The 27,990-nt window shown below is 41.7% G+C and overlaps 1 protein-coding gene across 7 annotated transcripts in view; it reads left to right on the plus strand.

Moving 5' to 3' along the window:
- The window catches only part of HECW1 (HECT, C2 and WW domain containing E3 ubiquitin protein ligase 1), a 180,114-nt gene that overhangs the window by 63,511 nt on the left and 88,613 nt on the right, over positions 1–27,990 (plus strand). For all 7 annotated transcript variants that reach the window (XM_053409587.1, XM_053409585.1, XM_053409588.1 and 4 more), the window contains 2 exons: positions 2,571–2,895; positions 12,108–12,215. In XM_053409587.1, coding sequence (XP_053265562.1) covers positions 2,571–2,895; positions 12,108–12,215 — 433 coding nt within the window. The remainder of the gene's footprint in view (positions 1–2,570; positions 2,896–12,107; positions 12,216–27,990) is intronic.

Consider the following 27,990-nt stretch of genomic DNA (forward strand, 5'->3'; position numbering starts at 1 on the left):
TTCCTGACAAACAATAAGATTTAGTATTTTATACAACATTTTCAAGTGTAGTCCAAGCCCAGCATTCTAATTATGTGTAAGAATTTCTGCAGCATTGGGCAGGGTGATCCTGTGCACCAATTACACAGTGGGGTTATGGGAGAGATATGCTATCACTATGCTAGCAGAACAGTGCATGCTATCCTATACATGCTTTGCCTTGTGGGAGGGGAAATAGATGGTTCAGGAAGTCCCAAAATGGCAGTAAAATGGCAGACACCCCACATATCCATGTTGTTGTTGTTGTTTAGTCGTTTAGTCGTGTCCGACTCTTCGTGACCCCATGGACCAGAGCACGCCAGGCACCTCTGTCCTCCACTACCTCCCTCAGTTTGGTCAAACTCATGCTGGTAACCTCGAAAACACTATCCAACCATCTCGTCCTCTGTCGCCCCCTTCTCCTTGTGCCCTCCATCTTTCCCAGCATCAGTGTCTTCTCCAGGGAGTCTTCTCTTCTCATGAGGTGGCCAAAGTACTGGAGCCTCAGCTTCATGATCTGTCCTTCCAGTGAGCACTCAGGGCTGATTTCCTTCAGAATGGAGAGGTTTGATCTCCTTGCAGTCCATGGGACTCTCAAGAGTCTCCTCCAGCACCAGAATTCAAAAGCATCCATTCTTCAGCGATCAGCCTTCTTTATGGTCCAGCTCTCACTTCCATACATCACTACTGGGAAAACCATGGCTTTAACTATACGGACCTTTGTTGGCAAGGTGACGTCTCTACTTCTCAAGATGCTGTCTAGGCCTGTCATTGCCCTTCTCCCAAGAAGCAGGCGTCTTTTAATTTCCATAGAAACATTCAAAGCCCACCAGTGAAAGACTGTGCCAGTGATACTGCCCACAGTGAGAGGGAACCACGAAACTCACAGCAGTGGGAACACACATGCAGCACATCTCCTTATGTTACAACACACAACGCGCAAAATGACACCATAGCTCCCCCATTCTGCGAGCCTATCCTCTTATGCTGCTCACATGCAACATGCAAAGAGAAGGAGAGACCGTGCAACACAATGGCCCAGTAGCTGCCTGGGCATGAGACCTACAAAGAGGACACACACAGGGACCTTGGGACAAGGGTTTAAGACCCAAACAAGGAAGAAGAGTGTGTTAATAAGCACTGAGAACTATGGGACAGCCACAGATGTGTGGCCTATTGTAAACTTAAATTGGCATCTGCCCAGCTCAGTAGTGGCCAGTATGGTGTGCAATAGCAATGGAGCTACCCTCCAAACGTTGGTGCTGCCCCAGCTTACCTGGGCAGTACTGGGATGGCTCAGGGCAGTAGTGAGCTGTGTGGTGCACCAGCAGGTAGCTCTGCCAGTGTGTCCATGCAGCTCTGACCCTGCCCCAGCACTGCCCAGGTAAGCTGTAATGATGGTGGCATTGGGAGGGCAGATCTGATGCACTGTCCCATCACATTGGTCACTACTGAGCCAACAACAATCATGAAATGAGAGGAACCATGGAAAGGGAGGGATGGAGTGAGTCTGTTCGTTTTGAGTTTCATTGACTTGTTGGCAAAATGTGGAGGCCACATGAAGCTGCATTCTCCTGGAGACTACTGAGCAGTTTGTTTGTGTGCAGTGTTTGTCCGCAAGTGCTGCTATGCAGTTGCTCTGCCATCATTTAGTTTCCTTCACATTACTGCTGTGCCACTAACTGGAATCTTTTGCTGTGGTCTGAAAACAAGCCACATGGCCGAAATATGGGGTGCCTGCTGCACATAAGCAGCTTGCTGTGGAGAGCAGCTGCAATACAAAGTAATTCCAGGCAACCTCTTTGCAAAGGAGTCTCCAAGCCTTGTTGCCCTGGCACCCATTCTGTTTCCCTCCCTCCCATCTGCGATGGTGCTTCGTGGCTGCTACACAGGAGCAGATGGTGCAGAGCCAACTGTGGCAAGGTACTGTAGCTCAGCATTTGAGCGCAATAAGGATTCAGCTGATACGCTTACCTCTGGCACAGTATTAATATGGAGCACAATTTTTTTAACCATCAATATAACTGCAGCCTAGGAATACCAAGCCCAGGAAAAGAGCTCAGCTGGCAAACACCAGTAATTTATATGAAGGTGACTCTGCATCACTTTGCAGAAACAGATGGTGCAGTTGGGCCAGGCAATAAAAGGAAAGATGACTGCAAAAGGAGACAGACTAAGGCACTAGTTTAGCTGCCAAAGGCTGGTTATGGGCCAAATAAAAGAATTAAATGGAATGTTATTTTGCTGATGAAAATCCTGTGTTTCATTAATTCAGATTCAAAAGAGATGGGCAATATAAGTAACAGTCTTAATTATAACCAGCTAATGACAAATGGTTACCAATTATGTAATGTAGCTATCTGCAGTGTGCATTAAGGATGTAAGCAAAATTAAGGATGTAAGCTGTATTTTGTGAGGTGGTTTCTGCTATGTTGCAGTCATGCATGGAGGTTTGGTCACTTCCTCATTTTTATTTTCTAAAATGTTAATATATTGGATTCAACAAAAAATGGATTGTGCTTGTCAGTGACTCCCCTCTTTCCTTTTGACAGAATCTGTATCAGAACAGGTTCCTTGGCCTGGCTGCCATGGCATCGCCATCTAGGAACGCACAGAATCGGCGCCGGTGCAAAGAACCTCTGAGGTACAGCTACAACCCAGACCAGTTCCACAACATGGACATTGGGAATGGTCCCCATGAGGCAGTCACTATTCCACGCTCTACCAGTGACACAGACTTGGTCACCTCCGATAGCCGGTCTACACTCATGGTCAGCAGCTCCTATTATTCCATAGGACATTCGCAGGACCTCGTGATTTACTGGGATATAAAAGAAGAAGTGGATGCTGGGGATTGGATCGGCATGTATCTCATTGGTAAGTCAGTCCCACCCTTAGGATTTAAAAAAAAAATATTTGCAAATATGAAGTGTATCTAAAGTGGGCCAGCACAGTTTTTTGACTCACCAAGCTAAACCTAACTCACACCCCCATGTGTTTTGAAGTACTCCACCCCCACACCTACCAGACCTGCAAAACAAAGTTGGCCACAACAGGAGGTCTATTGAACTCCTGTAGGGCACCCTTCAAACTGATGAGTGAATGACTTGTTCTAATTACCAAATAAGCATGCGTATTTGAATCCCATGGAATTCAATGGGACTTACTTAAATATGCTGTCCTTCATGCCATATTAATAGTGATTTTCTTTGAAGAGCCAACATATGTCAGTGACTAAGGCGGGCTTGATAAGATGGGTTCAAATGTGAAGCCAAATACATACATTATGGAAGTCCCCCCCCCCAAAAAAAATGTTTAGGGGTACTCTCATTTTCCTACTCCTACTGAAATACTGCCCCTCAATGAGGTCAAACTTAGATTCACAAAATGTTTAGGGGTATGCGTACCCCTGTGTACCCCCCAGAAAAAAGCACTGCATTATGGTCTTTCAAGATCTGCTTCCTCACCTGTAAAATGGAAGTAAGTGTGGCCTTATAAGAATGAATTGTAAGACAAGCACACTGTGTTTTAAGGAGAATTTCAAATGCTATAAAAAGAGCAATAAAAGGCTGCAAATGCTTTGTTGGGCTCCCCTGTGCCACTGCCCTTCTCTTCTTTTGCACAAACAGCCATGTGCACTGCAATGTTCAATTCACAGTTGCTTATTTGTGACAGGGTGTTGTATCACACTCTGATGTCCACACTGAACACATCCTGGCAGTTCCTTGGCGAGGCACCAGGGAGGTGTTACCTGAGGCCTTGCCCTGTGACCTGCCAGCCCATCCAGCTTCTTTCCATCACCACCTCCTTGCTGGCTTTGACTTTCCTGAATCTCCTGTCAAGCCCTCTCTTCCTCCACAATTATAAGGAACCCTGAAGTCTCACTGTCTACAGCTGTGTCTTGTCAGGCCCCACTGCAGGGAAGAGCAGTAGTATGTCTTGTCTGGCTACAGGCTTGTCTCACAGCCATTCTCTACCAGCAGGGCCTGTTTACCAGAGTCCCGATCTTGCATCCATACAGGAGGGAAGCACAGGGGACAGTGGTGGGTGGTAGTCCCTGGCAGTCCTTCACAAAGTTAAAGTCAAATACTACAGCGTTTGGGATTAATCTACCTGCTTCCTCTTTTCCAAACCAGAAGTGGGGAACAGGTTCTGTTCTTCTGGAGGTCAGTGAGGTCTAGAGATCCTTCTTAGCACTTAGGCATGTAAGGAGAAAATATCTGTGGCTCCTTGTCCTAATTGGGCTAAATCATAGTAAACAGAAAGAATGAGAATAAATCCTGTGGCATGGTAAAATGGTGGAGTTTGTTTCCTTCCTGCTAGTGCAGAGGGTTGGGTGAGGAGTTAACTCTGCAGCCGTTTTGAGAAATCTCCAGACTGCTGCTATTCCGAGGTCACTTGCTTGCTTATACAGAGATTTAGCAGGCACCTTTGGTGCCAACTTTTAAATGCCTGCTGAAAACTTTCTATCCTGCTAGGCTGGTGCAGACATCCTTAAGAAGGCATCCTTCCACAATGGTTGCCTTCTCTTTTTAACTTTTGTTAATGTTTTGTATTTTATGATTTTATTGCTGTAAACAGATTTGATATCTCTTTATGACATAGTGGTATACAAATATTTTTATAAATATTATAAATATCCCACATTTCCATTCACTCCTCAGTCCTCAAGGTGGCTTAATAATGCAAAAATTCAATACCTCTTTTACATATAGTAAGGAAAACTCTTTAAAACTAATTCCAAACAATACCTAACCAAACAAGGGCTATCAGAGACCTAGCAATGCTACAAGAATGGGATTTTCTACAATTCACCCCAAAAGCTCTGGGCATTCCTCCCCCCAAAAAGCTCAACAACTTTGGCCATTTCCTCCCCCCTTTTCTTAAATAGTGTATAAAAATACAAAAGAGAAAAAGAAAGAGAAAGAAAGAAAGACTCTATAATACTTGTCCCATACAAAACTATAAAAGTGAAATTATTATTCTACTACATATACATTTATTTATATATTGATATATTGTACTATAGTCTTTATAAATGCATTCCAAATGTCATTATATTTGGTATACACCATCTGTGTCTATAAGCTGTCTGTATTTTGCAAGAGTTGTCATATCTTCTATCCATTGATTAAAGGGCACCACAAATTTATCTTTCCAGTGGATCAATATCAATATTTTAGTCACAGAGAGGGTGTGAATAAAGGTGTTTCCTTGGTGCTGAAAATATTGTAAAGTGATTGCCAGATGGGAGGAAGAGTACTAGAAGCAATTCTGATCCCAGACTGTGTGTGTAGGGATTTAAAGATCAAAATCAGCACATTTAAATTCAGCTCAGAAACAAATCAGCAGTCGGTTTAACTCTCTAAGCACTAGTGTCTAAGCACTAAGCACTGGACAGGGGTAGTCTAAGTGGTGCCCTCCATATGTTGTCAGACTGCAACTCCCATCAGCTCTAGCCAGCATAGCTGATGACCAGGGATGGAGAGTTGTAGCCCAGCAATACCCAGAGGTGACTACATTGACTGCCTCTGGCTTAGGCAAGTAACTCAGCTGCAATTTGGACCAACTGAAGTTTTCAAACTGCTTTCAAGGCAGCCAGTGCAGCGCATTATAGTAGCTGAAAGCTTGCTGTCACATATTCTGTTGTTAGGAAGGATATTGTGCAAGTTGGCCCTGAGTTTATTGCAGGATAAGACACAGTATGTAAGATAAAGCATATAGAAACCAGTACCCATTGCTGAATGTGGGATGGTTGCCTCATAGAGTGCTTCCTTGCCTTGTCTTTTGTTACATGGCACCACAACCTTCTTCAAAACAGGGGGAAATGTTTGAAGTGTAGATTGCCATTGTGATTTGTCTTTTTGTGCCTTTAACTCTGGGTCTCTGATATCAGTGTGACGCTGTCAGCATTCCTTTATGCATCCCCAGAAGAGTTAGTGAGTCAGCCTGCAGCACATTTTCTTACTGCTAGCTGCTGCATCTAGGCAAGTTTGCTCAAGAGTGAGTGTGGACTCTGGACTGACGTGTGTTAGGCTCTAAAGTCTCTTCTTACTTGAAAGAACTGAGGGATAATCAATGGCATGATATCTTGGAAACTGCAAACAATAGTGAAACTTGCCAGTTTATTTGATCCAGAGAACAAGTGGAGAGTGTTTCTCATTCACTTATTGAAATCCTTCTAACAATATTGCAATATATCCTTCCCACTCCTGGTGAAATATGAGGCCTGTCTTTTTTCAATACAGGCAGGGTATAAATAAAGTAATATTTAATATTTGTTACTATTATATTTTTTATTATTAATTTATACCCTCCCTTTTCCCTGACAGGTTGCTTAAATCTAAAAACAAGCACTGCAAAGAATATAGAAAAATCACTCATTAAAGTTAAACACTGAGAGAGAACAATAAACATATATGAAATTTATTTAACACATACCAATAATCACAATAAAACAGCATGGCACCAACCCTTTCATTAAAAGCAGTCAATTCTCAATAGCTTGTTGGAACAAGGTCTTCACCTGCCAGCAGAAGGACAACAGGGAGCAAGCCAGTCAGGTTTCTCCAGGGCAGGATGGGAGCAGCTCCTGAGAAGACCCTCTCCTGCAACAGCACCAAATGGGCCTAGGAGGTGGTAAGACCAAGAGAAGGGCCTCCCTTGAAGATCTCAAAACCTGGGCAGGTTCCTATGAGGGAATATGGTCTTTCAGATAGCTTGGACCTAGGCCATGTTGGCCTTTGTAGGTCATAACCAGCACTTTGAATTGTGCATGGAAACAGACCAATAGCCAGTGAAGCTGTTGTAGCAGCTGTAACCAAAAACCAGCCCCAATATTGTAGGCCAGTAACCAGCCCCAATCAACAGTTTAGCCCGTTGACGTTTCTGAGCACTTTTCAAACGCAGCCCCATGTAGAGTGAATTACATTAAGCAGGGTGTAACTAAGGCGTGTGTCACTGTGGCCAAATCAGACATCTCAAGGAACAGGTGCAGCTGGTGAACTAACTTTAACTGCAAACACGCTCCTGGCCACCACAGAGACCTGGACATCCAAACTCAGGACTGAATTCACAAGTACACCTAAACTGCGAGCCTGTGTATTTGAGGGAGTGCTACACCATCCAGCACAGACTGAATCCCCATTCGCTGTTCTGCCTTTGTTTTATTTAAATGAGAAGATTTTGAATCTAAAGGGAAAGGGCTAAGCAATTATTCTGCTTTGCCATAATGCTCAAAATAGTAGCTGGTTCTGTTGGGCAGAACAAAAAAAATTCCCAAATTCCAGCTGTTGTTTTAAGTTCCACTCTACCTAAATATACTCAGATAATTTAACTTGGGTCACAAAGGCCTTTACATGAAGTCCAGAACATAGGCTATCCTTTCATTGCCTGAGTCCTTGATTGCATGTGAGGGTAATATTGCACAGTGCTTATTGATATACATTAGGCTTTCTTCTTCACTATCCTTCTGGGAAAACCAAAACATTTTAAAAAGTTGTCTGATAAAAGTTCATTATGCACAAAACCTCTAGGGTCCAATTTCTAGGCTGTATTTGTTCTTCTTCTTTATTATTCAACCATTTCTTTTAAGTTTATATCAAAAATATTTTTGACCTAATTAGCTGAAACTCTGCTTTAAAAGCCACATGCTTCTTTCTTTTCTCTTTTGCCTTTAATTTTATTTCCCCTCCTAAAAGGCAAAAAAATCTCTAATGCTATGTGTAATTCCAGCAAGACTCTAATTAGTGAAGTTTCTCTCAATATACTTCTGAGTTTATCCTGACTTTCTGACTGCTTTAGTTTATTCCTTGCATGAGGATTTGATTCCAAGTCCATTGATTCACAATCAAAGCACATGAAAAAAAGAATAGATTTGAACCAAGCTGCATGTGTTGTGTGTAGGGGTACAGCATATACTGTCCTATAGCTCTGGTATATAACTGCAATTTTTGACTAGCCTTCCCACATGAGCATGCCTGCCTTGGAACAACTGTGCATTTCAGAGGATCTCGGAAGTATGCTCGGAAGTGCATCTTTGGCTCACATGCAGGATAGCCAGACCTATTGGGCTTGCCATTCTTCCACTTGATCTGAGAGTGGGCACTGGAACGTATCCAGCGTCCTCAGTATGGCTGCCCATTGTAGGAGAAGGTTGGTTGTGACTAGGGGAGGCCCATCCCGTTTCTCTGCCTGAGGCAAAACGGGAAAGCCTTACTCACTGGGGTTGCATAGCTGCATCTTTTGGGTTCCAGCAAGATCTCACAGGAAGCTGGAAGCCACTTCTCCAGCGTTGGGGTGGGGTGGGTGGCACCCACAGCAACTCCAGAGAAGTTAGAAGAAGCAGTGATGATGGCAAGATCTCACAAGAGCTCACTGGAAGCTGCTGTCACCGCTTCTCCTGGTTTGTCTAGTGGTAGGGGTGGGCTGCCCCTTGGGATTTCACCTCTTTCCGCTTCGTGGTGGGCCAGCCTTGGTTCTGGTACTCAACCTAGCCCCTTTCATGCGTGAATCATGTCAAGGGACATAATGTGATTTCTGGGAAGTTGGGCTGCACTATTGGCCACAGCCCTGGGCATCAGGCATGCTTTTGGCCCCCACCCTCAGACAACCATAGGTTGTCATGGTCTGTCTGCAGTGAAGAAGTCTGGAAGCAGCTAGTTGTGCACAGGCTTCTATGCAATTGGTACTCTTGTGCCTTGCTCCTTTCTAAATGTATAACGGTGCCTTCATGCAGTTCATGTATGCAGGGGGTTACTGACTTTTATAGAAGCTTGTCTGCTATTAGTAATTTTCTCACTGAGTTACTCCTGAGAAACTTCCAAGGAAGTTTCCAGAGTTTCTCTGAAACACAGTTTGAAAACTACTGATGTGTAGCATTACCTTCATTCCTTATGCCTGTGTTCAGCCTCCATATAGATAAAGCATACATATAGATAAAGATTTGTGGGATGTTTTTGGCTTATTGGCTTATGATTGGGAGTAGAAAAATTAATGTACCTCAGCCCAGAAAATAGTGGGAATAGCACATGGCTGGACACACAATCTTGGAGGGTTGACAGTGGAGTGTCATATGAAGTGTTACTAGAAGCTGGGTCTGATTCTTTCCATCACCATATAACAGATAAGTGAAGGCTTTGCATGTTATTGTTATTTGCATAGTAATGATGATGATGATGATGGTGGTGGTGGTGATATACCACTTAATTGGCAAAGTGACTTTTAAGTGATTTATGAATTTAAACACACATAATTAAAATATGCCGTAAAACAATTCAGTAAAAAGGTTGAAACAAACACCCACAGTGTTTAAATAAACGTAAAAAAAGGTTAAGGACAAGGAGCCTTTGATGGTTAAGTCCAGTCAAACTTGACTATGGGGTGCGGCACTCATCTTGCTTCAGGCTGAGGGAGCTGGTGTTTGTTCACAGGCAGCTTTCTGGGTCATGTGGCCAGCATGACTATACTGCTTCTGGCACAATGGAACACCATGACAAGTGCCAGAGCACACAGAAATGCCATTTACCTTCCTGCCACAGTGGTACCTATTTATCTATTTGCATTGGTATGCTTTCAAACTGCTAGGTTGGCAGGAGCTGGGACAGAGCAATGGGAGCTCACCCCATCACGGGGATTCGAACTGCCGACCTTCTGATCGGCAAGCCCTCAGAGGCTCAGTGGTTTAGACCACAGCGCCACCTGCTCCCACAAGTGTTTAAGTAAACACATGTGCAGTAAAGCATACCCAGAAGATCCAAATGTGGAAATCTTTTTTCTGCATATAATTCTGCTCTGGACTGGAGCATTAGGGCATCTATTTCCAAAGACTGCGCGCATAATCATTGAAGGCCTCCAGCTGCTTCATTTAATCAAAAAGAACTCAAGGTCAGAACCAGGGGACACCTTTTTGCTTCCTGTGCAAAACAAGTCAGAAGCTGGCACGACACATGTCAGTTCATCTTAACTTGTCAAGCTGGCAGCACTGATCTGTGTAGCCAGGATTGCTTAATTCATGTGTACACTTTCAACACTGGTGCCCATTCAACAGTTTGTGTGTGAGGGATTGTGGCTGATATGAGTGGGATAAATCATTGATGCAAATCATGCATCAAAGCTGTGAAATTTGCTACAAATGCACTTATTTGCTTGTTTGTTTGCTTATTTTAAAATAGGTCTTCAAACGCTGAACAAATGGAGGGGTGTACCAAAGATGCTCCTGACTGGGGATCAGTTTGGTCTGGGGCAACATTTTCTGGCTACATTCTCATTTTAAAATAAAGAGAAAGAGCAGACTGAATTATGAGTCATCATTGGTGGTGGGATAAAGTCACTCTCTTAAGTTATTGTTGATAGGAAAGATAACACCATGAACTCTTCTAGGACAAACTGAATTTTGCACCCTTCATCCTTTACTTTTATTCAAAAAGACAATCCTTAGTAAGAGAAAGCAATTGGCAAGCAAAGTGAAGCTTAACTCCCAGTCTTAGGGACTCACATGCCCTTCTTTAGTAAATCACGAGTCAGTGAGTAGCTGAAGTGCATGATAGGCAAAAGGTTCTTCCAAAGTCTCTGTCAGTGTTTATACTGGAGAAAAGCAGATTGTAAAAAGCTCTTGGTTCTTTTGGCTCAATTAGATCTAATGCCGTTGACTATTTTGCCTTCCTCATCATCCTCAGCACCATATTTTAGTTGCTGGACTAGAAGCGGCTATGGTGCACAATACGTGACCTTGTGACTGCCATCCTCTCTCTGCCGAATCAATCTCAATTAAAATGTCCTAAGGTCCATGGAGGAAGAGTGGAATAGAAACATTAATTAATGATCTATGATCGCCACCCCCCTCAGAAGTTCATGCTTCACATTCCCCCAAACCAGTTAATTGTTTTCTTGCCAGAGGAAGGATAAAAGTGTGGTGTTGTATGTTCATTACTACATCTTTGTAGAGGTTAGCATTTACAAAAAGATTAGAAAACCACAATGAATCATTTCCCTCCTGATTTTAAATGTATCTATAACCACACTGGTATCCCTAAGCTGTGGGTCCATGCATTTTTCACGACACCAGTAGCTATTATTTTTCCCTACCAGAAGGTATCTTGTTTCTCTCAGAGATAGAAATTTTCTCTTCAAAAATTATTTTGTGTGGGCAAGATTCAATACCTGTCTTGCTAACACTAGCTCTGGAAATATGGCAGGTTTAAAGTTCACTGGAGCATATGTCTGCTATATAGCAAAATGATAGTTGCTGATTGTTCTGAGGGAACTCCCAGCTTCCCTTGGGGGCAGAACCTTGTTCATCATGTAGCTTTCCTGAAATCAATGGAACAATCTGTGGAGAGTGTTAAAACTTTAGATAATTGACTGGAATGTAATGGGGACCACAAAGTTCTTCTTTTCCTTTTCCTTTTCCTCCTCCTCCTCCTCCTCCTTCTTCTTCTATACCACCCTTCATCCAAATATCTCAGGGTGGTTCACAGCATAAAAATACAAGATAAAAACACAAAATACATAATAAAAACAACAACAAAACTTCACAATCTCCCACAATGGAGAAAGGGAACCTGTGCTTCTACAGAGGGATGCTGTGGACCCAAACAAGTTAAAAGATCCTGAGATCTTTTTACATTGTTACAAACAGAAGATAAGGAAGTAAATCTGCTTTTTTCTTGATTGCACAGCTTCATACCATAGCTGATGGCTCACATGATGGTATACTCCACATGGGCCTGGTTCATCCAACACGATAAACCAAACTACACAAATGTGCAGATACCTGGAGAGGAGCTTGCAATCACTTTACTTTTCCCAGGTATATTTTGGTTTACTATGTTATACAAACCAGGCCATGGAAAACTACTGCACCGGGGTTAGGAAAAGGCTAGGCTAGACCCCTTTACTCTGATGTCTACGTTTATATGTGGAAGGTTTGGGGCTTTTTTAAAAAATGGAGGAGTATCATGGAGGGTTTGCTGGTGAGAGATAGGACACTTTCCTGCCTTTCAGTGATAAATTATTTAAAAAAAACAAGCTGTGTTTTCAGCCCTTTCCTTCGCTCTGATTTCACTGGCTCTCTTTTGTTAATTTTGCAGATGAGGTGTTGTCTGAAAATTTCCTAGACTACAAAAATCGCGGGGTAAATGGCTCTCACCGAGGTCAGATTATCTGGAAGATTGATGCCAGCTCTTACTTCGTAGAACGTAAGTATTTCATAGTGCTATTACATCATACTTCAGTGAAAACAGGAAGAGCTGAGCTCCCACGCTACATGGATGTTTTTGGGAAAATTTAATATGTGTGGCAAATAAAACTATGCTCATGAATAACAGAAGTTACTACTGAAAGGATGCAGTGGGTGAAATTGCATCTATAACTCTGTATATGTTGGTGTTATTAAGCACGAACATCTCATAACATGAGAGGGTTTCAGAACAGGTGCTAAATACTTCTGTGTTTGGAAAAAAACTATTTTCAATTTCATTTATATTTATTTAACATCAAAATTATTAAATCTGCTGGAGCTTTTATTCTTGTTTTAGTATTCTGTAGTTTGGATCAGTTTCTGGCAAATCTTCAATCCCTTTCTTGGAGTTTTTGTGGTGTGTGTGTTATTCTGAATAACCATTTCCGAAGCAATCTCAGGGAAGTATTTTTTTAAAGGGAATTAATTCCATATTGCATTTGCTGAGCTCACTCCATAACAAACCATTGATGCTCAATAAACTATGTGCTTGGGTTGTGAAAAATTATGTGCTCAAGCATAGTAAAGGTGAATCTTTCATTGTTGCGTCCGTGCCTGATGGCGTCATACTTAACACGTGTTGCATGTGCTGCTGTAAGGAGTTCAAAATGTAGATTAATAAAGGTGCTCCAAACAGGTTGTGTTGTGTGACAACTGGCTGCAAAGGAAAATGAAACATTGTTAAAACAAAGCACTGCTTGATAGGAAGTTAACTGGGATAACTGGAACAATTTTCTGGCAGACTTAAGGAAGGTTACTTTAAACCATTTGTGAGCAGCCTGTGACAGAGGTTTTGAATATTTAAAACTGTGGTTTCAAAATGGATTACAGAGCATACTGTGGGGGTCCCTGGAAACTTATTGGGGGTTCCTCAATGAGGAAGTCTGCTGTGAAGGACAAGTTTCTTGGAAAGATTGATTTCTTGCCTCTACTACTAGTCTTCCTCTGCAAGGCTCAGGACCAACAAGCTCTATGTACAGAGCGTGTCAACCAAAAAAATCCTCAGAATTATTGGCAGCATGCAGGGTTTTGATGGCTGACATGCAAAGCTTCCTTGGTAGACAATGGAAAATAGATTCCGTTCACTGGCCTAAGCTAAATAGTTTCACAGGTTATGGACTATAAGAACCAAGTTGCAATGTGCCAGAAACTCCAGTGAGATTTCTGTACCAGTTCTGTCTGCTTCTAACACAGCTGCATTCTAGTTGTGCCATCAGGGTGGGGCAGCTACACAGCAGGAGGTATCTGACTAGGGTGTCTGACTAGGGTGTGTCAATTTTAGGGTACAAAACTTAATTTTTGCACATTTCTTTAGTGAGGGGTCTTAAAAATGTGTTTAGGGTATCAGGAATTCAAATCTGCTTTTATTTTTGTAATTGGACAAAAATTTAGCTTGGAAGCCTACACTTGACAAAGAAGCACAAAAACTGTGTTTAAAAACCAAAGAATTTTAACTTTGCCTTCTGAAAATGTCAGGTAATAATAAAACAAAAGGCCTGTATTTAAAAACTGTGGGAATGTTAAGGATAGTAGGAGAGGATATATTGATAGTAGAAGAGGATATATTGATAAATTACACACACAAAATAGCACAAACAAATGTGTGCATTGGGATAAAATCACATTACAATGTTAATAAAGGACTTCTGGGAAATTGCGAGCTGGAAATCTGGAGAACTGAAGATTGGAAAAATGAGAAAGTGAAATTGACAGATTCAGCCATCCCTAACTTGCATGGTAGAAGAGGCATTATCAAGTTGCACAGTGATACAGATATGAAAGCTCTGGACTTGGGATGAACTAGGTTTTCTTTTTTGTTTACTCAGATATTCTCTTCTGTAATTGATTGTTAATTCAGTTAACTCTAAGGGGAGTTCTGCCATATGCTTTTCTTTCATCCTATTATCCGTATGATTTCATTATCTACGTACTTTCTTAAATGAACCCCCTCCTTTATTTTGTATGGAGCATGCTCTTCTGGCTTCTGAATCTGCTTCCTAGCAGCCTCTAATTCTTACTCGGGACAGTAAGTCCTTCCATATTAATTGTCAGTTGGGGAGTGGTGCACTGGTATGGTACAGGTGGGGCTCTTTGGTCTGTGTTTATTATGCCCCCCCCAATTCATTGGGATAAAATCCATTCTATAGCCATAGCCTTTTGAGATTTTGTACCATCTTTGTCTTTCTAACAGATACTCTCTGCCTCCAAGCAGCTCCACAAAAGGCAGAAACGCCAAAGCATAGCTTTCATAGAATTGTACAGTTGGAAGAGACCACAAGGGTCTTCTAGTCCAACCCTCTACGATGCAGGAATCTTTTGCCCAATGTGGGGCTCAAACTCACGACCCTGAGATGAAGAGTATCATGCCCTACTGGCTGAGTTTTTCCAGGTCATAAATAGTTCCATTTCCCTGCTAGGAGAAGCGACACCTGTTGAGCATGTGCTATCAAGAAACAGAAGGTGGTAGGCCTCTTTGTTTTCTCTAACCAGTGTGGTGTAGTGGTTAAGAGCAGAAGACTCGTAATCTGGTGAACCGGGTTCGATTCCCTGCTCCTCCACATGCAGCTGCTGGGTGACCTTGGGCTAGTCACACTTCTTTGACGTCCCTCAGCCTCACTCACCTCACAGAGTGTTTGCTGTGGGGGAGGAAGGGAAAGGAGATTGTTTGAGACTCCTTAAAGGTAAAGGTAAAGGTACCCCTGACCATTAGGTCTAGTCGCGGACGACTCTGGGGTTGTGCGCTCATCTCACTCTACAGGCCGAGGGAGCCGGTGTTTGTCTGCAGACAGCTTCCGGGTCATGTGGCCAGCATGACTAAGCCACTTCTGGCACACCAGAGCAGCGCACGGAAATGCCATTTACCTTCCCGCTGGAGCGGTACCTATTCATCTACTTGCACTTTGACATGCTTTCAAACTGCTAGGTGGGCAGGAGCTGGGACCGAGCAACGGGAGCTCACCCCGTCGTGGGATTCGAACCACCGACCTTCCAATCGGCAAGCCCTAGGCTCTGTGGTTTAACCGACAGTGCCACCCATGTCCCTTGAGACTCCTTAGGGTAGTGATAAAGTGGGATATCAAATCCAAACTCCTCCTCCTCTAACTGTGTTCACAGTTCCTCTTGCCGCAATTCCCAGTGTGGATTCCAGTGTAGATGTGGCTACCTTGGATTCCACTAGGACTGTCAAATACAGAATTCCCAACATAAAAGAAGCCTGCAATATTTGCATATCTTGCAGTCATGGCCTTGATTATCCATGTGGCAGTGTGGACTTGTAAGTAGGGATGCTTGAGGATTTCAGGCTTTGAGAATAAAATGATCCATTCTTCTCAAATTAATGCATAGTTAGGAAATCCACTGGATTTTGCACTGATTTCAATGGTGCAAGGCAATTTTTGGCTATTGTAACATCTCAGAATACTACATTGGAATTGAAGAAAGTGTACATCTTTGAATGTGCCTTGTAAATACGTATTTTGAAAGGTTTAATGTCAATTTGCAAGAGTAATGTTAATACAAGAATGGAGTGGAATGGAATTATGGGTAAAAACATGCAAATGTTATATGAATCAGAAACAGAGTTGCTCATCCCTTGTATACTGTGAGATTTATTAATCAGATACTTAGTTAACAGTGATACTCTGCCTGATCTATTCAGATCATAATGAAAATTCCACCAGCTTTTACATATGATACTTGAAAATAATTATTTTATACAAATTATACTATTTTACATTCTGGATTTACTGATAATTTACGGCAATGCAAATAAGTAGGAGAACTGAGCCCACTGTCTTCCAAAGAACAAAAGACTTGAGGGTAAGAAAGTTTGTGCTGGGTTTCAGTTGAGCTTTTAATAATCCATGAGTCGCATTTCCCTAGGTGTCAGGAAACAGGCAGCTGAAGGGCCAGGGCCGGGCATGCTGGGAATTTTAAACTGCATATTTCTTTTAAGGTAATTCAACTTCTTCCACTCATGGGAAAGTATAAGAATTTGGAATTATCCCTTCTCTTTTTTGTACAACCATGACTTAGGCAGAGTGGAATAAAGATTCACAACATCTAAGAATACGGAAAATATATGCTTTCAAAGCATTTTCTTAAAAAATGCTGGCTTGAAAGTTTGAGCATGCATACTTTGTGACTGAGTTAGAAGGCCATGAAAACTGGGTTAATAAAGGGATCCTTGACAGTTGCAAACTCTTCCCCAATTACTTACTTACTCTGGATGCCATATGATGTTCAGTTGAATTCAAACTTCTGTGGTAGCTGGGAAATTTCATAAAGCACTTTTGAAAAATAGACATTGAAAATCCCACTTTAAACTATGCAATGGCTTCAGATGGACTTGGGATTAACCTTATTTGCTATGAAACTATATGAAGCTAACTTCTTCAGGCCTGGGGCCATATTCCCCCATGAGCTATTGGTGGGCAGGGGCAGAGGTAAAAGTGGATAAAGCGACAGGCATTGACTCCTACCTGTGTACAGTAGGCTGCATCCCAGCCACGCAAAGGTTAGAGGTTACCACAGATACACACACCTCTCTCCATCTTCCATCCAGGCAAACAAGAGATATTATCCCATTTCAGCGACGCATTCCAATGGAGAGTCAGACTTACGATGGAAGGTGCTTGTCAACAATCTCCAGATCAGAGATTGTTACTTGGTTGATGAATGAATAGATGCAGCTTCCATGGTTACGGTGAGCTTTCATCTGCTTATGCCAGGACATTAATTTGATTCATTCAGTTTCTCATGGAGCTTTCCACCAGCTGGTAATTTCTATGTGGGAGGAAAAAATATGCTGTAGAAGAGTTCTATTTTCTGCTGTCTAATTATTGCTAATAGGAGTTACACCAGTACAACGTCACCACACTATTCTCACACTCTTCAAATGCAATGTTCTGGGAACAAACGAAACACAACATTTCATGGAAACCAGTAGTGTGATAATTACAGTACAGTGGTACCTCGGCCTACATACGTTTCAGTTACATATGCTTCAGGTTACAGACTCCGCTAACCCAGAAATAGTACCTCAGGTTAAGAACTTCACTTCAGGATGAGAACAGAAATCGGGCAGCAGCGGGAGGCCCCATTAACTAAAATGGTGCTTCAGATTAAGAACAGTTTCAGGTTAAGAATGGACCTCCGGAACGAATTAAGTACTTAACCCGAGGTACCACTGTAGAGGCTTGTATGTATTTGGGTCAATTGGTTCCTATCTTGAATAATGTGGTTTCTCTTTAACCTATGGTGGAGGTGTACAGAGGACTTCCAAACTATCCAGAAGTCAGTAATAGAATTCTTTTTTAAAAGTCTGACAGAACAGTCAGAAACACCAGAGGGAAGCGAAGGGAGGCTCAAATGCAAAATGTACCTGGCATGTCCTAAATAAATGAGCACTTGTAGAAATAGTTGAACAATGTGAATGTGAATGTGGGAAGTTCTGTCTTTAGAGCTGCTATGGTTAACCAGCCTAATTTCAAAGAACACAAAGGCCAGTTCACATAGGGCAAACCAACGCAGATGAGCTCCAGTACCAAGTGTTGGTTTGTATTAATGGATCATCACTGCACTAAGGTTACATATCAAATTTTCACTGTGCATAACTTACATAAAAAATGTAAGTCCACCTCTCCTTTTCAACTGCTAGCCACCAAATGTTGAGTAAGCAAGTGATAATAGGACACTGTCTTATACCAAGTCAGACCATTGGTCCATCTTGTCATTGGCATCCATCTGTCTCACAATGGACAGCACCTCCAGGGGTGAAGTCAAATTGCTTCATTAGCAGTGCTGAAATGATCTCCCCGGAGCACAAGCCTGGTCAGTGCGTATGGAGGTCCTGAGCTGTCCAGACAACAAGACCCCACTCTTGGCCTTGCTAATGCAGTCCAAAGGAAAGCAGAGCAAAATGTTTGGCGTCAGCTTCATTGCAGGAGTTGCCAGAAGGAGGTGTACCAGGCGCCATCTAACCATGTTAGGATCTGTGTAGGGTTTACTCCTTAGTCTTTTCTTATCCCAAAGATATCCCTCAAGGCAGTAGAGGTTTAAGATCAGAGTTTTCCTTCTCCTAGGTGGGCTACCTTTCCAGGTTGACGAGCCCCATCTGACCCTCACTTCCCTCTACAGCACATGCTGATACCACCTTCTTGATGTTGGACCCACTATTGGTCCCATCCGTTCAATCCACTTGAGCCTATCTTCACATGCAGGGGAAGTCCCTAAGTCACTGAGGGTTTGAGACCCATCGTCTACCATCACTTGGTCTATTATCTTCATGGACTGGTAGCAGCTCGCCAGAGTTTGTGGAAGGGGTACTTCCCAGTCCTACCTCAACATATCAGGGAATGAACCTCAGTATGCAAAATGTTAGCTCTACCACCGAGCTCCAGTGCGAGGTTGCGTAACTCTAATTGTTGGGTTGTTTTTTTTAACATTTGCTTTCCTCCCTGCCCCTGCAGTATGAGGCATTTCTGCTTTCTTAAGCCACCGTTTATTTCATATTATGCTGAAAATGCATGATAATTAAACAGTTTGATTGCTCCTTTTTTAAAAAAAACCAACCCCAAGAACATGACACCATAAATAACCATTTACACAGAGACCATTTTATCACCAGACACTTATAACTAGAATGAACAACAGGGTACATATTTTTGCAGAAAGAAAGAAGCAACCCATGCATTGCATATTATTTATTAATATAAATATAGTTCTTTTCAGAGCTAAAAACTAAAGGCTCTTGATTCTCTTCTCTATTTTGCATCTAAAATGAAAAAAACCCAAGGTGTGCTTTAGCCATTTTACTACCAAACTCTAGGATCTGTCCTAAGTGTTTTTTCTTCCCTTGAGTGCTTGAGAAACCCTGAAGTAAGATGACTTGAGACATCCTGATAGAGATTGTCCAAAACAAGTGAATTGTTCACAAAACTAAGATGAGGTATTTTGTACTACTGATGCTCAATAGGGAAGTCAGAGCATTTATGTTCTCACAAGTTAGATTCAGATAATTCTAAGAATTCATTACTGTTATTACCACAAGAGTGTTTATCTGAACAAAAAAAACCACAATATTGGTAGCTTTTTGACCACTCCAATGCAATCAGATTTAATCAGAAGCTATAAGAGTCAACAAATGACTCTATGATAAAAGACTGGAAGATGCAGTAAGTTCTGAAAAACTGCTTAGACCTCTCATTTGAATTCCCCAGCTACACAGCTCTGAAACATCTGTCTTCTCAAATGGAGCATTCCCTGTTGCCATGGAAATATTAGGCTAAAAATACCATAAGATGTGTAGTTGACATAAAAGAAATGCATGCATATTGATTCTGAATGTGGGATAAATATTCAGTGATTAATAGAGCTGGCCTCATTTTTGTGTATGTGTTTAAATTTTATTACCTGAGATTGCATAATGTTGAATTTAGTGAATGTGGCTTTTGATATGATTCATCAAGTCCAAAGCTACCCACCTTTCCTGAGATATCTATCCAATATGCTAATCAATAAAATACATCATTCTTCTAGTATTAATACACAGGAGCAAAAGATTATGCCTGGAGCCAAATTAAGACTGTCTGCATGCACTCTAAATAGACCTCTGTTATTATGCTGCATGTGTCACCAGTGTGGTGCCTGCAGGTAAATATATGCTCATAGAGGCTTTCCTTCCTTGGTGCCTGTGGCGTTTGCCTCCTAGGATGGGTCATAAGGAAAGAGTTAAAATAGGTGTGATGTGATTGGCCAGTGAGAACGCAAGGGGGAAATAAATGTTAGAGTGGGAGGTTTTGAAAGTCAGTTGAGGTTGAGTTGAGGTTTGGGAGTTGAAGAAGGAAGAGGGAGGGATAGGCAGTGGGTTGGTAGAGTTGTATTGTGAGAGAGTGAGAGGAATTGTTAGGTGGAGTCAGATAGATAGTTGGAATAATCAGTTTGAAGTTGTTAAGAACTAAGATAAAGAAACTGTCAAGAAAAAACTAACTGAAACCATAAGCTGGTTCCTGCATTTAAAAATAAACTTGATTATTTGTTAATGTTAACAACTGTGTGTCCCTGTGAGATACGGAGTGGTGGCAGCGGAAAAAGGAATCGCAGTGGCGGCACAGGGTCAATAGACCGTCAAACGTCCGGGGGCCCTGTGTGTGATCGCCACAGTGACCACAGAATCCCTTCCCAGCATTGAAATTAGGCTTGAGAGAAGCATGCTATTGTAGCCAGAATATTGTTGCCATGTGTGTTTGGTTGCTTGGTATCTGTGGTGTCCATGGCAGTTTTTTCAGTTTGCAAATGTGCCCAAAGGCCCCAAAATTCAGGGCCCATGTACTACTTACCATTGTGGGGTAGGGGTGAGGATTAATCAGTGTTTTAGCACATAAACTCTGTTTGAACCAGGGCAGAGTTGAAACTATTCCCAGTTTTTCACACAGTATTTGAAAGGACCAAAAACTCATTCCCTTTTGGTCTTTCTTGCAAAAATGTTCATTTATTTGTTTCGGTTGCTCTGTGCCCATTTGCCCTCAGATGTCCTTTATGTAGCCCAAGCCAACCGATTGTGTTGATCAACATGATTTGATTGCCAATGTCTGGTGGCATCATCATGTCAGATATAGAGTTGTGGGATATCATTCTATTTATTTTGCAGTTCCTATTAAGATGTTATAGCCAGTGTGATGTTTTCAGAAATGGTGCCAAAGAAACAGCAACCAAACAAAACAGTGAAGCTAAACCGCAGTGAAATATTCACACACAACCTGTTTTTTATTAAAATGAGAAAAAAGTTAATCTACTGAAATGCACTGTTTATTTCAACCTTTAAAATCAAAACTGGTGAAAACTCTGTACTTCCTTGGTTTCCACCTATCTGGTGCTAATGATTTGAAGCACCCTTTTAAAGGTGCTTCTTTTAAAGACATCTGAAGGCAGCCCTGTTTAGGGAAGTTTTTAATGTGTGACATTTTAATGTATTTTTAATCTTTGTTGGAAGCCGCCCAGAGTGGCTGGGGAGACCCAGCCAAATGGGTGGGGTACAAATAATAAATTATTATTATATTATGATTATTTCCCTAGGGGTCTCTTTTTCTTCCAGTTACAATATACATGATGAAAAACCAAATGCATCAGAGTTTATATGCTTAGAATGTGGGTTTCCAAGCTACATTATTAATGCAATACATAATATAGGTGAGTGAGTGAGTGAGTGAGTGAGTGAATGTTTATTATTATGGCAAACAGCCAGCATACTTAATATAAGTGTGTTTTTAAGCATTGGTGAGACAGGTACTGGCCTCTGAAGTGAACTCCAGGTGGAGTTCCACACATGGTCCTTTAGATCTGAATAAATCTTAGCTCTGAAATATCCTAAGAAAATGATGAGCAGTCAGATAAGGGCTAAATGGAAAGAAAGAAGTAATTTAATCACACGGTAGTCATCAGTGTCAGTGTCCACTGTAATTAAGGAATGTGAAACAGTAATCTGATCATACTGTATTATCACAAGGTTGAGTACAGTGCTGATTTAATTTATGGGGCCTCTATATTGGGCAGTAATCAAGCCAAAATGCAGCGATTTTTCTTTTCAATTTAATTCCCTGTTTGCACAGATACACAAATTACTTCCCAATGGTTTTCCTGTCTTCAGTTTTTTAAAACCATTTGACCAATCAGTGTTTGCTAATAAATGCAAAAGTAGCTTAATTTCCTTGTTTGACAAAATTGGTTATAAAGCAACTTTTTGTGGTTATATTTCATCTTTACATTATTTGCAAGGAAATGCTTAGCTAAGGATGAATCAACTTGTTTCGTAATTGAGCAGGCAATGCCATAAAGTAAATTTCAACCTTATTTTGATACTCTCCACTGTTCATCAAACCTTCCTTAACAGATTTGTAGGGAAACACTCAACAGTAAATATGTGGGGTATGTTTTCAGATAAAATCAGTTTTAGCTGTTCCATGAATAGAAGTTTGAGAGGATTTGATAATCCAGGATGGGAAACTGGCTTAATCTTGGCATTGCTGCTTTTTATATTGAAGATAGTAAATCCACCCCTTCTAGGGAAAGTTAAGCTTCTAAAGCCAAGCTAACCTTGAAGAGCAGAAAGGATTATAAAGAACAAGTGAAATTCAGAGTGAAAGGATATTTATCTTGAAGAAGAGAGCTAAAAGAAAAAGGGGTAGTACAGTGATACTTTGGTTCCCAAACGCTGAAAACCCGTAAGTAAGTTTTCTGGTTTTCAAACATTTTTCGAAGCCAAACATCCAATGCGGCTGTCAGCTATTGTTTCCTGGGCACCTGCACCAATCAGAAGCCATGCCTTGGTTTTCAAACATTTCGGAAGTCCAATGGACTTCCGGAACGGATTAAGTTTGAGAACCAAGGTACCACTGTATTTGGCGCTTTTGGTTTTGCTATTTTGTGCTTTTGTTTTTGAGGCTTTTTCGGTAATTTGTTTTTGTGACTGCGTGGAACCCAGTTCAGCTGATTGATTGATTGATTGATTGATTGTGAGACTGCGGAAATGGATAAAAGTCCTCCCTCCAAACAATGACTATCATCAAAGCAAGTAAGAAAAAAAATATTACCGTATTTTTCGCTCCATAAGACACACTTTTTTCCTCGTAAAAAGTAAGGGGAAATGTGAGTGAATGGCGCTGCGCAGAGAGGTAGAGCTGTGCAACACCCCTTCAGCGAAGCGGGAGAAGGAACAGAGCCCCTTCTGTTCCTCCTCCCGCTTCGCAGCGATGCCCCTGTCCTGGAAGCCGGAGGAGGAACAGAAGGGACTCCTTCTGTTCCTTCTCCAGCTTCGCTGAAGGGGCGCTGCGCAGTTCTCCCTCTCAGAGAGGGAGAACTGCGCAGCGCCCCTTCAGCAACGCGCCTGTCCTGGCTTCTACCTTAGCCCTGTGCAGCCTCTTTGGGCAGGGGGAGCCTTCATCCCGCTGTCCTGAAGAGGCTTGGCGCGGTTATCCCAGAAGCCAGAAGAGCCACATGGTATCCCAGAAGTCAGATCCCTCTTGCTGTTCTGGCTTCTGGGATTCAGAATAATTTTTTCTTGTTTTCCTCCTCCCAAAACTAGGTGCGCCTTATGGTCTGGTGCGTCTTTTGAAGCGAAAAATACGGTAATTTTAATTTTCATCATCTGCAATACTGTCTTATTTATTTTATAGTACAGTACATTAATTATTGTTTTCATTTTATGGATCAGTGGTCTTGTTAGAGAGTAAAATTCATGTTAAATTGCTGTTTTAGGGGTTGTTTTTAAAGTCTGGGATGGATTAATCCATTTGGCATTACTTTCTATGGGAAAGCGTGCCTTGGTTTTGGAATGCTTTGGTTTTGGAATGGACTTCCGGAACAGATTAAGTTTGAGAACCAAGGTACTACTGTATATGAATAGTTCTAGGAACTGATTTTACCTGAATGTGGGAATTTTTTACCTAGTGCCATGGAAGAAGATCCCCAGTGAATCATTTTACATAGTGTAGCTAGAGATCAGCCATTGTGTCCACAGATGGACTTCCTGTTTTGCTTATATCTAGCAAAGAACAGCACTGGCAAAAAGGAAGATATTCAGATTTGCACAGGAATGGGTTGTCATTGTGCCACCATCCATGTACGACACAGTTTCAGTAGTAAAAAAAGAAGAAGAAGCCAGATTTGCAGTGAGCCTGAAATATGAAGCTGAAACATCCCAGGCAAAGCAGTATTAAAGTGCCAACAAAACTTCTTTCACACTCAGATTCCCTTCTTTTTTCCTTATTCTTTTTGCAATACTAAATGCATTGCAGGTTGTAAAATGACCTGATATCCTCTTGATATTTTAGAAATTGTTGGGTTGGCATGATAACTGATATACACACAAGTGCTTTGACATTACATCATCTCTAGGGAGCTGGATGGATTTGCTAACACAACTTCTGTCAGCACTAATGGAAAAGAGAAAATGACCTTGGTTACCTGATCTAGTGAACTCTTACTGCCAAGAGAAAAATGGCAGCCATAAATTTTCCACAAGGAATTAAGCTACTCTGGGGTTTGAACCAAGGACTTCAGGAATGGAGGCTGGGATCAAGTTTGGTGAGCCACAATAGTGTGGCACACAAAGGAGAACTGACAACTGTGAGTGTTTGACAGTTTGAAGCCACTTGATTGGCCAAGCCTGATATGAAATACTAGGACCCTCGTCCTGAGTTTTGCTTGGCTAGCAGAGCAGTAATTTCTGCTTCCTCTTCTTCAGGTTCCTGCTCAGGCTTAGGGAACCTGAGCCAGAGAACATACTTGCTGTGTCTAGATTCAGGTATGGATTCCTTTGTCCAAACCCTTATAGTAGCCAAGATTTATTTGGGACCTATAAATAGGGCACTCAGTATGAACAAAAACATAGAATCATAGAATCAGAGTTGGAAGAGACCACAAGGGCCATCAAGTCCAACCCCCTGCCAAGCAGGAAACACCATCAGAGCACTCCTGACATATGGTTGTCAAGCCTCTGCTTAAAGACCTCCAAAGAAGGAGACTCCACCACACTCCTTGGCAGCAAATTCCACTGTCGAACAGCTCTTACTATCAGGAAGTTCTTCCTAATGTTTAGATAGAATCTTCTTTCTTGTAGTTTGGATCCATTGCTCCGTGTCCGCTTCTCTGGAGCAGCAGAAAACAACCTTTCTCCCTCCTCTATGTGACATCCTTTTATATATTTGAACATGGCTATCATGTCACCCCTTAACCTCCTCTTCTCCAGGCTAAACATGCCCAGCTCCCTTAGCCGTTCCTCATAAGGCATCGTTTCCAGGCCTTTGACCATTTTGGTTGCCCTCCTCTGGACATGTTCCAGTTTGTCAGTGTCCTTCTTGAACTGTGGTGCCCAGAACTGGACACAGTACTCCAGGTGAGGTCTGACCAGAGCAGAATACAGTGGCACTATTACTTCCCTTGATCTAGATGCTATACTCCTATTGATACAGCCCAGAATTGCATTGGCTTTTTTAGCTGCCGCGTCACACTGTTGGCTCATGTCAAGTTTGTGGTCAACCAAGACTCCTAGATCCTTTTCACATGTACTGCTCTCAAGCCAGGTGTCACATACATTAGTCCTTACTTGCATTCCAGAAGTTTCTAACCAACAATGTTTTTAACTGCATATAGTTCCCTTGATTAATTTAGTGCACCCATTATCACAGGATAACTTAGCGGATTCTCTCGTTCCAGCCTTAAATCAAACCCCTGCTGTTTTATAAGAGTAGAATTATAGAACTGCAGGGTCATCTAGTTCAATCCCCAGTAAAGCAGGAATATGGCCATCTTCTGTGAAATTTCATGTAGGCTTCGGTTTTGTTTATTTTCCCTATCTGAAGCCTCTCTTTTGAGTTTTGTCTGGATTTTCTGGCTGCTTGTTTGAGCAGAAGATGTTTACACACTTTCTTTATAAGTCTTATCTTTTTTATCAATATTCAAATGTCTCTTCAAATGTGTACATGTGTATTTATTATTTCTGTAGCACCTCATTAGCACTTTACAGTATTATTCCAGGATCAAAAAATTATGCCACTAGTTATTCATGCCTAATGGGAGCTGGATTTCTATTTCTGAAGTCTAGTGCAAGAGCCTATACTTCAAAGCATGTGGCACCCACAAGCTCTTGGGCTTGCCTAAGGTGGCTCTTTGGATCTAGGCCCTTAAGTTATTCATTCTCACAGTAGAAGGGCAAGAGGGAGGATTAGCAAAATCCTACCTCACAGTGGCCTGGATCCAAAGGGCTTCCTGAGGTTTGCTCAAGGGCTTATGTGTGCCTGCAGGACTTTTTACTTTAGTTATTTGATTTTACAGCAGAGTCATCTGCTAGATCTCAAAATGCTTTTTGAAGGTCCCTTTGGTTTCAAAAGAAATTTGTCACAGTGGAAAGAGAGCTGCTGTTTTAGCTATACACATCTTTGAACTTGAAATCACTTATTTGAAGAGAGGTCTTCCATGTTTACCATGAACACTTTGTTATGTTGGATTAACCTGGCTCTCCTGACAAAATCTAGAAAAGCAGTGTCACGCAGGACCTTTAGAATAAGGCTGAAATCCTAAGTGCACTTGCTTCCTAGTAAATGTGCATAGGGTCATGCTATGAAGTTTATATTTGGGCAACATTTACTTTTTAAGTCAGAGAAGACTGTGCACAAAAATGAATCCGCAGGGCTAAATTAATATTAGCTTTGTTAGGAGATATATTCTTTGGGCACAGAGAGAACTTCAGCAGGTCTATGTGTACTCATGTTGCCCTCCCTTTTTCTAAACTAAAAACCGTTCCTCATTGATGAGCTGTCCAGCCCCATGAACATTTTTGTTGTCCTTTTCTGAACCTTTTCCAGCTCTACAATACAGTGGTACCTCCGGTTGCGAACGGGATCCGTTCTGGACGCATCCCAAGGAATTCGCAACTGGAGGACCGCTCCTGCACATGCGCGCGACATGATTGAGCACTTCTGAAGTTTACGTATCCAGAGGGTACGGCTGTATCCTTTTTGTGACATGGCAACTTGAACTGTGCACAAGTATTCCAAGTGTGATGTCACCATAGATTTGTGTAACAACAACACTGTGATGCTGGCAGGGTTCAAACCTTTTACTGATGATCTGTAACATGGGATTTCTGTCATGCACTGGGTCAACGTTTTCATCACCATGACCCCAGGATCCCAGTTCACCAGTTCAGACTCCATAAGCATTTTTGTGAAGGCAGGCTTACCTGCTCTAATGTGTATCACTTTTTACTAATTTATGTTGGAACCCATTAACCACATCATGCCCATTAACAAATGCTGCAGAGATCTTTGTTTACTCTTACCACTTTTGTCATCCATAAACGTGGGCACCTTACTACTCTGCCCTAACTGCCATAACTAATTATGAACAAGTTAAAAAGCACAGGACAGTTTAAAAGGACAGGAGAAACAATTGGAAGTTTACCAGTTTAATTCTTATTTCTTTATATACTCTGTATTCTTGAAAATAAATATGTTTATTAAAAATAAATGACTCCCAAAAGTGATTCATTTGTTATATCCTTCCATTGTCAAAACCATATATTTATTCTTCCTGTTCTTTAAATGATTACTTATCTATAATGGGACATTTTCTCTTATCCCGCAAGTGCTAAACTTACTCAGGAGCTGTTGGTAAGGAGATATGCACACCCAACCTGGTGATAACAGAATAAATGATGTTCCAGGTCATTTTGTGCATAAGCCTGCCCCACCCCATTCCACCCCCTTCCACAGTTGAAAATGGCGCCAGTGTTGGCAGCCATGCACTTATCAAATGCACATGAAATGGTCACCGCCTGTACATCATGAAGGAACACTAAATAGCAGTGAAGTCTTCTGGTGCCAATTTGCCACTGGTGACTTTGAGTTTGTGAGCCAGTTCTTTCAAATGAAGTGCAAAGCTTTCATAAACCATATGTCAAAGCATCCTTCCAACTCTGGCTGATTGTCAGCCAGGTCACAATCAATAAAATTTTAATCATGGGTTTAAACAGAAGGTCAGAGTTCTCTCCCAAAAAGTTAGAAACCAGACATAATTTGGGGTCTTGTAGCAATCTCCTGCCTTGCAGGTAGCTTTTTAAAAGTCCAAACTCAAAGTGAAAACTAAAACCAGTATCAAAATGGTAAAAAGAAAAGGCTAACTATGCATGCCTTAACACAGCATGTTTCAAATTTTCTGTGTTCAGATTCATATGAATT

This window comes from Podarcis raffonei, chromosome 12 (assembly GCF_027172205.1).
Source record: "Podarcis raffonei isolate rPodRaf1 chromosome 12, rPodRaf1.pri, whole genome shotgun sequence".
In the NCBI taxonomy this organism is placed as follows: domain Eukaryota; kingdom Metazoa; phylum Chordata; class Lepidosauria; order Squamata; family Lacertidae; genus Podarcis; species Podarcis raffonei.